The sequence below is a fragment of the Motacilla alba genome, chromosome 3 (assembly GCF_015832195.1).
Source record: "Motacilla alba alba isolate MOTALB_02 chromosome 3, Motacilla_alba_V1.0_pri, whole genome shotgun sequence".
NCBI classification, from domain to species: Eukaryota; Metazoa; Chordata; class Aves; order Passeriformes; family Motacillidae; genus Motacilla; species Motacilla alba.
The window spans coordinates 104,472,743-104,486,720 of NC_052018.1; the positions used below are offsets into that span (position 1 = coordinate 104,472,743).

Here is a 13,978-nt window from a genome sequence, read left to right on the forward strand (position 1 = left end):
CTTTTTATGATTAACCCCAATTTGACATTTGCTTAATGAGCATGTGTAAGTAAGGTGATAGACAACATGGATCAGTCTTTACCCATGGATCTATTTGCCTCTTCTTTGTATGCTAAAATGCTGGGATAGAAAGGCCCTGCAGGTCCCTCGGAGCTGCAGCACATGAAGGAATGGACACAAAGGCAAGGAAAAGGTGAAGCCAAGAACTCCAACAAAGGCATCCACAGATCCCTGAGCATCAGGTATGTCTTCTGGCTCCTGTGGCAGCAAGTCAGGCTTGCTCTCCAGTTCAGGAAAGGGAGTTAGCAGGAATACTGTGTCAGGAATCTTTCCCTTGACTCCTTCAAGCACATTTTGCTATCCAACAGGCAGACAGTTGGTACAGGCAGGCAGTGTGTTAGGCACTGTCAGTCCTCAACCCAGACACATCCTGGGGAGGAATGAGCACTGTGCAGAGTCACTGCACCTCAACAAACAGAGCAGGAGGAGACCACGGGCATCATCACCCTCTCCATCTGTGACTACTGCCAAGCTTGGCACTGTAGTTCCTCCATCACACAAGGTAGGAAGAGCCAAGAGTAACTGAAACCCTCAAACCCAGCAGTGCCCCACCCCTGACACAGAGGCAACGGCATGAATGCTGGCCAGAAGGTGTGTTAGTAGCATGGCACATCCACCTGCTGCCTGCATTCCCAAGGATTTCAGTGCAGCCACTCAGAGCAGGGCAATGCACTCAGCAGAGGGAGGCAGAAATAAACACCAGAGAGGAACAAAGCCATGGGGCACACAGAGGCTCCTGGAGCACTCAGCTCCCTCTGTGCAAGCAGGGCAGACAGCAGGAGGATCTCAGCAGAGCCATTGCAGAAGGAAATGTGCTGCAAGCCAAGGGAAGTACCCAGCCCCTCCTGACAGAGGCAGGCAAAAAACCGAGAAACCGCAGAGTCACTTGATGAGGATCCTCTGCAAAAGCAAATTGTAAGAGCTGAGAGCAAATAAGAGAACAAATTGGACAGGAAAACACTGCTCCAGTGGGTAAAGTGTCAGAGCAGAGATGAGAAACAAGGAAGCAGCAACCAGAAGGGCAGACCATTTGCTAAGGAGAAAGAGCAATAGATCCAGACTGTGCATTTAGAACAAAGCAAGCCAGGAAGGTGGCAGAAGCATTAATGAACACAAAGGACCAGAAAGAGACACAAGGATCTGCTGCTGGACAAATGTGGGTATCAGTGGTAACCAACAGGACCTATTTCTTCCTGTATGATTTAGGATTTGAGAAGATTAGAGTGTTAAGAGCTAAAACTAACAATTAACTCTCATGTCTCTCTCTATAAGGTGTGCTTCCATTTTGTCCATAGATAAGGCTTTGAGCCTGTTGTCTTCCAGACTCATCACTCACTATGCAGGCAGCTCCTCAGCTACCACGGCATCAGTCCTAAGCACAAGACCTACAAGGATGGCCCTCCAACAGCCAGCATATCATTGCTCAGTCCAGTCTTTCTGTTTAATCTAACAGACAGCACTCCTCTCCCTGTCCTTACACCTCTGTTCAGGAACTGACAGACCATATTTCTCCCAGATCCCTCCCCAGATACAGTTTCCAGAGCCCACTGCTCAGTGCAGTGTCTGGAACAACTTCTGTAAAACCCATCAGCACCACGTGGCCCTTCTCTGACGCATTTCAGGGATGCTTTGCACAAACAACCTTCCAGTAAGTCTGATGTTACCTTTTGCCACAGCAAGACAGCGCACAGCTTTCTAAACAAATGAAGCCAGTTCCTTTTACATTAAAAAAAAAAAAATTGCAGCAAGACCTTTGGGAAGCAGACTTTTGCAAAATGATTCTAGACTTTTTCTTAATACATTCAATGCCATACACAGGCTTTGACAGTACCTGGTTTAGAGCCTTAGCCCAAGCCATGTTTTCTGCTGTCATGGTACAAAATCTGGGTTGAGTATTTCTTGCAGCAATCAGTTTATTTCCTGGAACCATAGTTTGGATCAGGCTGAAACTGTTTGAAAATTCAGGTCAAGTGTCCAAAGTGGGCACCAGAGCACAACTGCCCAGCCCTCCTGCAGACATCCTGGACCCAAGACAAGGGAAACCCCTTGTAACGTTTTTCAGGTGAGAAAGTGAAAAATCTATGAGCTGTCTTGGATGGGAAAAGCTGCAAGCCTGGGAAAGATTTATTTGCAACCTCAACTTACAAAGGCAGCTCTGGGAAAGAGTTTTGCTGCCAATGGCAAGTACCATCAGGGTACAGTCTTCACTGTGATCTCTAATACAATTTCATCTATTTTAGCTCAGGCTGAGGAACCCATATTTAAAGGCATAGCTGTCATGTTGCTCATGAAGATGTCCAACCACTTCTCTCCCTCCTACCTAGGACCCTGATTTCTGATCCTTTAGCTTTCCTCTCTCCCTACTTTGTATTTTGCATTTTGAACTTTCCCTCTGGCAGCAACATTTTCTGTACCAAAGTGATCACCCTTCTTTTGAGACCTGCAAGCCTTTTGTTAAAAACAGGTTAGCTAATGCATTCTGCTGCCCACTTCCCTCAGCACCCACTGACAACAGCCATGGGATTTTGCAGATCCGCGGGGTCACAGGTGGATAAATTGTAGAGACCATGGTAAACCAGGGAACACCAGAGAGAATAAATAACTCCATGTCAGACAGGGGGAGGGCTGGCATAACTTTAGCTGCTGTCTTCAACACCTCCTGTCGTTGAACTTACAGAGGCTGCAACCCAACAGCTCCAGCCACCAATTCCACCAGCTTTTGAAAGGCACAGTACCTTTAAAAACCCCGGCTCAGCAATGCACTGGGGAATTCCTCTGCAAGGTTTCAAAGGCCCTGAGGCCTGACAACACCCACAGAGCAGGACTAAACACTCCTGGTCTGGTTGGACCCTTCGGACAATAAATTCAGCTGTCAGCTCAGAGCACCACAGTGCTGCTAAGCCACTGCCCTACCAATGAGCTTTTGGTAGCCTCTGGAGAGCCAGAGAGCCTCTTGATAAATGATTTGCATGACCTGTCCCCACTTGGCTGACTGCAGCCACCAAAGCCCAAGAGGTTTGTATTCCCTGTTGTTACAAAGCACTAAAAAAACCAAGTCTCTTGCCTTCTCATTCAAAAGCAGAGATGATTTGAAACTCAGCTAAATTTCTACTTGATAGAAACTAAACCCACAGGGAAGAAAAAGCAAAAAATGGCCAGTGAACATTTTTTTTCCTGAAAGACTGAGTTGCATCAGCTAGAGAGACAGGACAAAACTCAGCAGTGAAAAAGATCATCACAACTGAGCTTGTAAGGGCAGCCATCATCTCCTGGTGCAAAAGTGAAATGTTTCACCGATGGCTTTGGGTATCTTTGCCCCCCAGCAGATGTTTGGATTCTTCCTCTAGCACAAGGCACTTGAACTCTGCTGCACAAATACAACCCACCTTGGTGACAAGTGTGCACAGGGATGTGGGCTGACTGACAGCATGGCCCAGCTCTTTGCCCACAGCAGAGGCAAATTGAGGCTTTTATTTCCGCCAAGGATGAGCTAGCTGGGACAGCACTTTTCAGTGCAGCTGTGTTTCCTGCCAGTGCATGGAGGACATCCCACTGATGAAGGTTTTTCCCTTCCTAGGGAGGAGAAAGCCTGTTCCAGCCCTTTTCCTGCACATCCACCTTCTTCCTTTGCAGGCTTCAACGGGAACAAGGCCAGCACTCAGCTGATTTCTTGTCCCTGACAACTCCCCAGAGGAGAAGGCAGAAGACCAGGCCAGCAGCTGCATCTTTCCTTGTGTTGCCCAGGGCTTATCTCTGAGGAGAAGCAGCTCACAGCAGCAAGCTTTGCAAAGTAGATAGTGCAAAAAAACAGTGCTTGCAGTATGTTGCACATAAGCCCTGGACAGCTCTCTCCCAGCTGAATCCGTGACCTGACTCAAAGCTGGTCCATAAAGCAGTGCCCAAATTAAAGTCTTTGTTTTCCTAGAGTGCTAAATCCTTACTCTAAGGCTGCTGTGCCATTAACAGGGCATGCAGATCCTAAGGAAAGGGGCATCTCTCTTCTGCCAAGACATGTCCAGCATCCCTTTCATTCCCCCTTTATGCTGAGGCTGATATGCTACGGAAGGCTCACCAAGGACTACCAGCATCCCAGCTCCTGGGCCACTTCCTTCTCTGACAGGCTTTCCTTCACAAAATTTCTAGCTGAAATAAGGCACGACTGCAAAAGGTTTTCAACTAAGCTCTGTCTCAAAGAGAAGTCAATGCCAACACACTGTGGGAAAAGCTTCCTGACCCGTTTAAAACCTGTAAAAATGCAGCCCAAAGATCACAGAAAAGGCAAAATACTCAAAGAGTATTGCTGCTTTCAACAAAGCTATTCCCGCCTTAATGAGATAAGCAGAGAACCAAGTGACCTGTTTTACCACGTAGTAGGACCAAAGTCTCTTGAGAAACTCAAATGCAGTCACACCTGACCCAGAGTATCAGGCAGAAACGTGGCTCTCAAATACAGGCAGAAGTTTGAAAATAGAGATTGCCAATATGTCTTTCTCCTTCCTGGTACCAGTTACTGTATCTCTGTAAGGCTGCACAAAGAAGGGTTCAGTTTTCAGATATGGGTTACTTGTCTTCATGTCACAGCAATCACAATTACGCAGGTTGAAAATATACATTCTTCCAAATGCCCAACTTGGGCATGGCCAGGAAAAAAACACCAGTCCTGTTGCTGTTCATAAAGGCTGTCCCTTATCTCCAGAGAGTGCAGATAAGATGTTTGAGTGTCTGCAGCAGCTCAGTATATTTTAAGTAGCAGCCTGAGGGGGTAGGTTAGAGTTGCCTTGAATGAGGCTGTGTGCTGTCTGTTGGGCTGCTACTCTTATCAGGTTGATCTGAGCACAATTGTCACCTCTTTCTTACCCCTAGTGTTCATGCCTGAGGCACAAAGAGAGAGGTGAAAGTGCACAAACCTGGGAGAAAAACATACCATACATAAACTCCGGGGGAAACCTTAGGTTCCATCTCCATGTTTACCACCCGAATGGCAAAATGCAAAAGCACTTAGCCGAGCTACCCATCTCATTGCAACATATTTATATCACAACAGGCCCAAACATCCTGCCAAGTAACAATATCAAGATTAAACCAATGCACTCCTTTCACAGCTTTATATCAGATAGTTTTCATCTCTGTTGCATGGAGCACTAACCTCTCAAAGCTATTTTCACACCCACTCCTCCCTGCTGACCACCTTCCTCACTCAAATAAAGAATGTTTCCAGGAGCTTTAATAAATTTTGGAGATGAATCAGACCACTAGAACCTATTCAGACCCAAGGAGCTCTAGGAATCCAAACAAGTTCCAGAAAACATTCTGTAAAGGTCTGATGCTAGGGACATTCTTCAACTCCTCTGCTTTCTGATCTAGCAGAACAAACATCTGGCTCCCTGAGATTGAGCAGCTCAAACATTTGGCTTCTTAAAACATGCACTGAGGAACCGTACAAGTCTGGGAAACATTTAAATCTCACTAGAGACAGAGATGATGTAAAAGGCAGGACCATCTCCTAAATGAGGGCACATAGCAAGGAGAAAAGAAATATGCTTAAACCTGCCATACTCTAACAAACCCTGCAATTTATAGCATCGATTACAAGTCAGTGTCACTCAGAGCAGCCTCAAGGTTGCTCTAAACTGCTCTGAGGATGGGAAAGAGAAACATGGAGAGCTTTAAATCCCCTCCAGCCAGGGCTCAGTATCAAGCTGTTGACCATCAAACTCAAGATGTTTGCACCAAGACGTTTTCTGCTCTGCTGAAACCAGAAGCTACTCACAGAAATTTTCCCGTGTGTATCTCCAGCAAGCAAACAGGAAACTGTCAGGTGAAAAAAATCCCATTTCCTGCTCCCCACACTGCCAGGCATAGTGAGAAGGTGCCATACCTGTATGTGACATGCACTGCAGTGCCAGGTTCATCTCTCTCCCAAATCAAAGCCACTCTGTCCGGAGACTTTTCGACGTGCTGATCCAAGCAATTTACTGTAAAAAAAACCCCAAAGGTTTAAACAAAGCCTGAACATACAAGAGGTGCTTTGTAAACCTCGCTTGGTCAAGTGCAACAGCAAGCAAGTGCAAGATGAAACATCAGGTTTTGGGTTGCTAGACACACACTATTGTATAACAGAGGAACTGAGAACATTTGCAGCTCCAGTAAAGCTATACAACAAATTCTACACTTAATTGGCACAGCGGCCTTAGAGATGGATACCCATGAGAGGCCATGGCAAATTCAGACACGGGCTGAATTCATGGCTCAATTCAGCCATTTAACTCCACTGGCCAAACTTAAGCCAGCCCAAATCCCTCCCCTGCTCCCAGCAGCACAAAGGCAAGACACCCTTTTGATGTTTTTGCTCCCCAGAGCAGCATTTCACTACAGAATTCGGACAGTCTTCCCCAGCTGGCGTATTTAGCACTGCACCATTTGGATTTTCTAATTAAAGCTCATGTGAAACATTTTTGTTCCAGGGTATAACAAAGAGCTGAACCTCAGCTAAACGAAAATGTCTAAAACTGTAGGATCTATGGTAAACTCAAAGTTCAGACAGCTACAAATTTTCAGACCCATGGGAAAGATTAATGCGTCTCAAGCCGTGTATTCCACCTCCTAAAATTTAAAGGTATAAAATTCCATTTTAAAGATGCATCTCTCCCCATCAGCAACTTGAAATGGAGGACTTAGGGAGAGCACCCAACCTGAAGAAGAAATTTATAGAATCCACAAAAGAAACCTGCCTGCATGTCCAGTAGCAAGTTGCCTGATAGTTAGAGAACATCCTTGTTAAATATTAATTCCAAGCCTATATGACACTTACTTATTGCACTGTAATCTTTCAAAGGCAGTTACTTCATTTCAATAGGCAACTAGTCAGGGACACTGCTGTATAACTCAGAGAAAACCTTTTTTAAAATTGCTGGATTTCAGGTCATATTTCCTGGAAATAATAATACTGATGGGAAAGGATTTAATTTTTCCACACAAATTTTTAAAAGCTGTGTGCTATAGTAGCTTTGGCTGTTCTGTGATCACACCACCACACAGGGTGGAAATGAGCCCCTAAAGTGTACAGAGAAAGAAATTCCTCAGAATTTAACACATTTCATTGCAAGACCAAGTGTTAGTCTCAAAAATTTGAAAAAGCGTTCTTCAGCTGTTTAAAGTCTTTTCTTTTTAATGCAAAACCCTGCAGCAGTACTATAAAAATAACACAAAGCCATTTCTTAAGCCATCCAAATAAGATACAAGAGGACAAGAGCTCCAGTGGGGGATTTTTTAAGCACTGGTTTCCTCTGCCTGTGTCCATTGCTGTGGCTTGGTCCACAAGTAGCAACTCCCACCTCCAAGCTCCTCACAGCTACACCCTCACATAATGTGCCACACTACACCGAATCACAAAATGGCTTTCATTGCCCAAACAACTTTTCTTACTCATGAGCAGCCACAGCAGCCTTCAGAGGGAATTTCTGCTGCAGAAAGCCCTGGCTGAGCCAAGTGGGAGATTTAGCTCTGTGCTCAGTAAGAGCCAGCAGGTGAACCAGAGCCAAGTGCTATTATTTCCTTCCTGATCTTAGGTTTACATGAACCTTTTGCTCATTTTACAAAATAGAATTTAGTGACCTTCCCCTTACTACTACACCCTAGTGGTTTCTCCATACATTTTCTTGCTTCCTTGACTGCTCAGAAACAATTAATCTCAGTAAGACAAGCTCCTGAGAATGTGTCCTGGTGGGAAATGCAGTAGTTTGCCTGGTTATTCTCCTGGCCAGGAGTTACAGTGCAAGAAATCCAGAAGCCCTGAAGCTCACAGGTCCCCAAAATCCTTCTGCAAGGGCCCCCAAGCAAAGAGCACCAGATGACTCAGTTGCTCATGGTTGAGCTGTGCTGAGAGACGTGCACACAGGATGTTCTGGATCAGGGACCTGAACTGTTGCCATGTTTCTGCACAGACAGTGTTCAAATCAAGAGGTGAAAAGATAAAATCAGAGTCTTCTAACAGAAAAACAGCCACTTGGCTGTGGCAAAGTACTGAAAAAAAACCCACTTCCTGTGTCCCCCATGCTTGTAAACAAAACAAGCAACGGCAAACCTGTTCAATTCTGTGAATCTGTTTCAAAGGCCTATGTTTTCCTTTAATGTACGAAGAAAAAAAAAAATTAAGTGGCATTCTCTGTTTGCTGAGGAATCAGACACAAGGCCAGGCAATATCTGGATATCAAAAATCCAGAGGAAAGTGTTGATCCCTCTCCAGAGAGGAAAGAAATAGATCCCTGATAGGCTGTGCTCAGACAAGATCTTCCTTTCAAGGAAGGAATTAATGCCAACAGAACTCTGGCTAAAATCCTCTGATTGCTGGGTGCTGGGCACGGGGCTGTACACACACATCCATAAGCTTGGGATCCACCACTGGGCATCATCTCCTGGGAGAAGACACTCTCTTATGCTCTCTGGAAGACCTGAGGAGGGTTTCCTCTTTTGACTGTTAAAAAAAAGTGACCAGAAATGTTACGGTACTGCACTACTGAACTGGTGCCCTCCCCGAGGAACGGGAAACGAAGGTCAGAAATGTTCATCCCTGTTAAAAGGTATCTCCACTGAGTGGTACCCTGGATGGGGCTGGGGCTCACTCCCACTGGATGAAGCACAGCCGCAGGACACAAGAGCCTTCGGGGCAAGACATGGCATGACGAAACTCAAAGGCAGCCAGGGCAACCACAGCAAATTTTACTCTTGTTTCATGTTGAGTGGTGAAATTGGAGGAAAAGACCAAGATCCTCGTGTAAAAGGAAAATAAATCCCTGCAGCTTCTGCCATAAAAGCCTGGGACCGTTCCCCACCTGTGGATCATCCTGAGCCACCACGGGGCCGGGCAGCACCCGGCGGAGCCCAAATTGGGCATCCCATCCCGGGGCCGATCTTCCGCAGGTCGAAGGCCGGCAGCCCGCAAGGCAGCGCCCGGGCAAGAGGCTTAGCCAGGTTTATCCCGGCTTCGGATTTTCTCCCCGCTTCCAGCATTTCGCAACTCCTGGCTCGTTTCCTCCCAGCGCCGCCCAACCGAAATCCTCGTTTTCACCCCCAAAGACGGGCGATGGCGAAACTTCGCCCCGCGGGGACGCTTCCCGTGCAGCCCGGCGGCAGCAGCGGGGCGCGGGGGATGCGCGGCCGGGGCCCCTTACCCGAGACGTTGAGGCGGCCGCCGAGGAACCAGCGGGCGGAACCAGCGGTCTCGCCGGGCTGGCAGGCCGTGTGGAAGGGACTGTCCCAGCGCAGCCACCCCCGCGCCACGTCCGCCCAGAACCCGGCGGGGTCGCGGGCCGCCCGCTCCCGCCAGGCCCGGTACCCGCCGGGCGGCAGCGCCCCGGGAGCCCCCGCCGGGCTGCAGCAGCTCCGGGCCGCCAGCCGGACCCGGCCCGGGGGGAGCGGGCGGCTGAGGGCGCGCAGAGTCCGCGCTCGGGCGGCCGCCAGCGCCATGGGGACGCAGCCCTGCGCCCTGTCCCCGCCGCGCCCGCCCGGACCGGGAGAGCGACAGGGAGCGACCGAACGAGCGAAAGAGAGAGACCGCCTGCGGGGAGGGGCTGCCCCGGCGGGGCGGCTCCGGGAGCGCCGCACCCCGCACAGCCCCGCACCCAGGGACACCCCGCACCCGCGAGCATCCCGCACCCCCGGGAGCACCCCACACCCAGGAGCATCCCGCACCCCCGGGAGCGCCCCACACCCGGGAGCATCCCGCACCCCCGGGAGCACCCCACACCCGGGAGCGCCCCACACCCGGGAGCGCCCCACACCCCCGGGAGCACCGCACACCCAAGGACACCCTGCACCCGGGAGCACCCCGCACCCCCGGGAGCACCCCATACTCTCGGGAGCACCCTGCACCCAGGGACACCCCACACCCCCGGGAGCACCCCGCACCCAGGAACACCCCGCACCCCGGGGAGCACCCTGTGGCCAGAGACACCCTGCACCCCCGGGAGCACCCATCCCCAGGGACACCCTGCATCCCCGAGAACCCTGCACCCAGGGACACCCCGCACCCCGGGGAGCACCCTGTGCCCAGGGACACCCCGCACCCCCGGGAGCACCCTGGCCCCGGGAGCATCCCGCACCCAAGGACACCCTGCACCCAGGGACACCCTGCCCCCCTGAGAGCACCCTGAGAGATGCGCCTACACCCAGAGGAAGAGACCCAGCACTTTCCCCTGGGGGATCACCTGCACGGGTGTGCAGGCAGGGGTGCGCCCCTGTTCACATCCTCACCGCCACAACAGGGGTGCCCAGGAAAGCCAGACGTTTTAGCATAAAAAGCAGCTCTTGACGCACACTGTCATATCTACAGCTGGTGTCCAGCACCACACACCCGGACACTGAGCACGAAGTGAGCGTGGCCAGTGGCACAGTCCTCATGCACACTCAGTACTTGTGCTCCTGGGTAGGCGACAAACACATTGTGCCCTCGTACACCACCATACACACAGCAGTCATAACCCTGTCCCCTCTGCTTGAAATGGGGTGGGTGTCTCCAAGCGGGGTACTCATCCATTTTTTACTTGGCAGCACTGCCAGCACCATCATTACCATAATGTGGAATTCCTGGCTTTGGTATCACAACACTTCTTCCTCCACATTAATCTAGGGACCAGATTTCACCCTGACTTCATGGTGCAAACCCTGAACAATGAGTAGCAAGGTTTCACAGCAGGCAGCACAGAGCTTACTCCTTGTGTATAGCAGAGACACTCTCTTTTCTGACACAAATTCTTTCAGATAGGTTGGTCCAGCCTCCCAGCAGAGAGTCTGAAAGCTCAGAGTGGAATGGTCTGGGAATCCGAAAGAAGTGCCAAACTACCTGAGCACCAACTCTTCTCACCCCCAGGGTTTGGGTAGGCAAAGCACATTTCCTGTTCAAGATTAAAAACTTGAAATAACTCTATATGCTATGAAACTTCTTCTGGCAGTGGTAGAAACAAACGGTGTTTTTCTGTTCTAAATATATCACCAGGCACTTTTTTGCAATTTTTGTGTGAGATTTTCTGACACTGCTGAACTTTTCTACCGTGTTTTATAGGTAACAAGCAAGAATAAATACAATTTAGATTTACAATTTACAAAGTTTAATTTCCTTGTGAAGTTGGCATTAGTTCATGGCTGCTGTAGTTCGATATTGCAACCTTTTGTTTTGACTGTCACTTTCGGTTTGCCCAAGCCCTAAATTCCAAGCAGCAGCACGTGTGCCACCTGGTGCCAGACAGGGGCACGGAGAGCACTTCAGCTTTCACTTGGTTTGCCCAAGGATTGCTCAGAAGTTTCCTATCAAAGATGACTCATACGCAAGTCCTACCCCTTTCAGGATTTCAGAGGAATGCTTTTTCACAAAACAAACAAACGAGTTGTCAAAAAAAAAAAGAAAGTATGAATTTGAATATTTGGCCTTAAAGCTTACCTGCTTCATTTGCAGCCTTTGAAATCTGGGAACCCTTCTCTGGTTTTCTTCCACCAAGGCTGATTTTCCTTTTCTACCAGCAAGTTTTGTTTTGTTCAAACAGAACAGCCCCTGCTCTCAAATTCTGGCTGCCTTTTTCCTCAGAGAAAACCATGGCCAGCAGCAACACAACCCAAATCCGGTCTGATCACCTCATTGAGATGGGTTGCTGAACCCAAGCACAAGCCGAAATCTCCTTTCTTGCCTCAAAAAGAGATGAGGAGAGAGGAAAAGAGTCCCTGAGATTTTGCAATGCCTACTTGTTCTACCCATGACTTTCTGAACAAGGGAGTGAAGGCTGGCACATCAAGCTGTTGACTTTTTGAGGACCAAGGGGTGTTACAGCAATTCTCATTTTTAAATATTTTGAGTGTGCCAGGAAAGGCTGGTGCTGGATAAAAGACAGGTCACAGAATTGCTTCCTGCATTTACTGTGTCTCTCTCCATTCTTAGGGCCCTCTGGCATTATGGAGTCCCAACAGGAATGCTGGCTCTGGAGGAGCCTGGTGACTGTCATCTGGAAATGCCACCTCTGTGTGGCAGCTTCCAAAGGCTTGTGGCTGCCAGGGCAGAAGAAATCATTCCCTGCTACAGCCGAGCCTCCCGGCACAGTCTCCCAGAGCAGCCAGGCAATCTCACTGCCCTGCAGGAGATTTTAGCAGGTAGTAGGCACAGCTGCTGAATAGCTGCAGATCTTGGCCTGGATTAAAGGTGCTCTGTGCTGGTGTTGTGGCAGGCACTGATGAGCAATGCCACTAGTGGGTTGAGTAGAGCTGAGATTTCTGCTGACAGAATTATAGCAAAAAAAAAAAAATCTCAAAAAACCCAAACCCAAAACCCCCCCAACTTTCCACATCTTTATTCTCCTATTCTTAACTGCTATGTGCAGTTACTTATTGGCCTTATCTTTGATTCCTGTCCGTATATAAAAGACTTAATGAGGTGTTACGTTTCTCAATTGCTCATCCCTCTGTTTTCCTGGTTTTTAATACCTAAAAAGAAGAATAGTAAAGTTGTGGAATCCAGGACTGTCACTTGGTTATCACTGATCTGCTCCCAACTGTCTTTTCCAATGGTCTTCTCACACGGTGTGCACACAGTGGATATCTGACTCCACCAAGAAATTCAGGGCCAGGCAAAAACACCACCACAGAGCAAAAGTACACGCTGGTCTGTGTTAGAAATTCTCCCAAGCCACAATTAACCCAGATTTTAATAAAATCTTTTGATCATTTTCAGCTGCATTTCTGCCTGCAGATTAAATTGTACATGTTCCCAGGTGGCTGTTCTAGCAGGTTTCTATGCCCACTCAGCTCCAGCTGCAGAAGAGCGGGCTTAGAGGGAGGTTTAGACCAAGGATGAAATAAAGCTAAAATGCAGTTGCTCAGGTACCACTTTAACAGATGAGCACAGAGCTTTTGTCCAAAGCAACAGGAACTGCAGCGGGTTTGAAGGAGCTGAGTACCCGAGCTAATCTGGAATGTGAATCTTTGTCAGATCTGCTCACATCTAGTCACACCTGAAACAAAGGTCAAAACTGTGTGAAAAATGTAGATTTACTGCACTTCCTTTTATGAATATGTAATAAAAATGCCCAATGAGTGACAAGGGAGAAAAACAATACTTAAAAATATCCAGATAACTAGACTGCTTTTGTACAGGCCAGGCCATCAGCTGTCCCATTCTCAAGAGTTTTCTGCTCAAGGCTGGATTTCAAACCAAGAGGATTCAGTACTGCTGCTGACACCCATCAACACAGAACTTCCCTCCCCATTTGGCTCCTCTCCTGCATCAGCAGCCCACACTGTTCCAGAAAGTCCTTGCTGATGAATCTCCACATCTCCCCTTAGGCAGCTCTTGGGGCTGCCCAGCCTGAGGGTGGAATAAAGGCTCCAGCATCAAACCCTTCCATCCCCTCCAGCTTGGTACTGTTGCTCAACCCAGTTTACTTTTGGGTCTGTGCTTGGTGCTCCAGCAGCACTGTGAAAGAGAGACCTGAAGGATACTGAGAAGTAAAGACGACCTCTTGGGGAAAACCAGCTCCCTCACCTGGTTTTGCTTTGCCCACTTCCTTTGCCTCTCCAACTCAGCACCATGAACCAGTGCTTGGGAATGCAAGTGGTGGGGTCTTGACCTGCAGCACAGAGAGCCCACATGGCAACTGCCAACCACCTCTCAATCATATACCTGGAGTGACAGGAACCTTGGCATGAGGTGCAGCCGAGGGTGTCTTAACCCCTGGGACTGCAGGATGAGCTGCCACAGGGCTAGAGATTCCCTGGAGTCTCTGTGGAATGCTCCACGGAGCAAATCCTCAATGCAGGGGGCTCCAGCCAGTGGAGGAACATTGGGGGGCTGGTAGCCCTGTTTTCCCTGATCCTAGTGGCTGGGGGTGACCAGGGTTGTGCTGGGTCTGCCTTGGCACAAGCATGTCTGCCTTGTCAC

General features: G+C 48.9%; 1 protein-coding gene across 1 annotated transcript in view; it reads right to left on the reverse strand.

Moving 5' to 3' along the window:
• The window catches only part of ACSS1 (acyl-CoA synthetase short chain family member 1), a 31,269-nt gene extending 21,662 nt beyond the window's left edge, over positions 1 to 9,607 (reverse strand). The window contains exons 1-2 of the mRNA XM_038132662.1: positions 9,231 to 9,607; positions 5,939 to 6,035 (exon numbers count right to left, since the gene is read on the reverse strand). Of these exons, the coding sequence (XP_037988590.1) occupies positions 5,939 to 6,035; positions 9,231 to 9,525 (392 nt within the window). The 5' untranslated portion in view covers positions 9,526 to 9,607. The remainder of the gene's footprint in view (positions 1 to 5,938; positions 6,036 to 9,230) is intronic.
• Between the last annotated feature and the right edge of the window lie 4,371 nt (positions 9,608 to 13,978).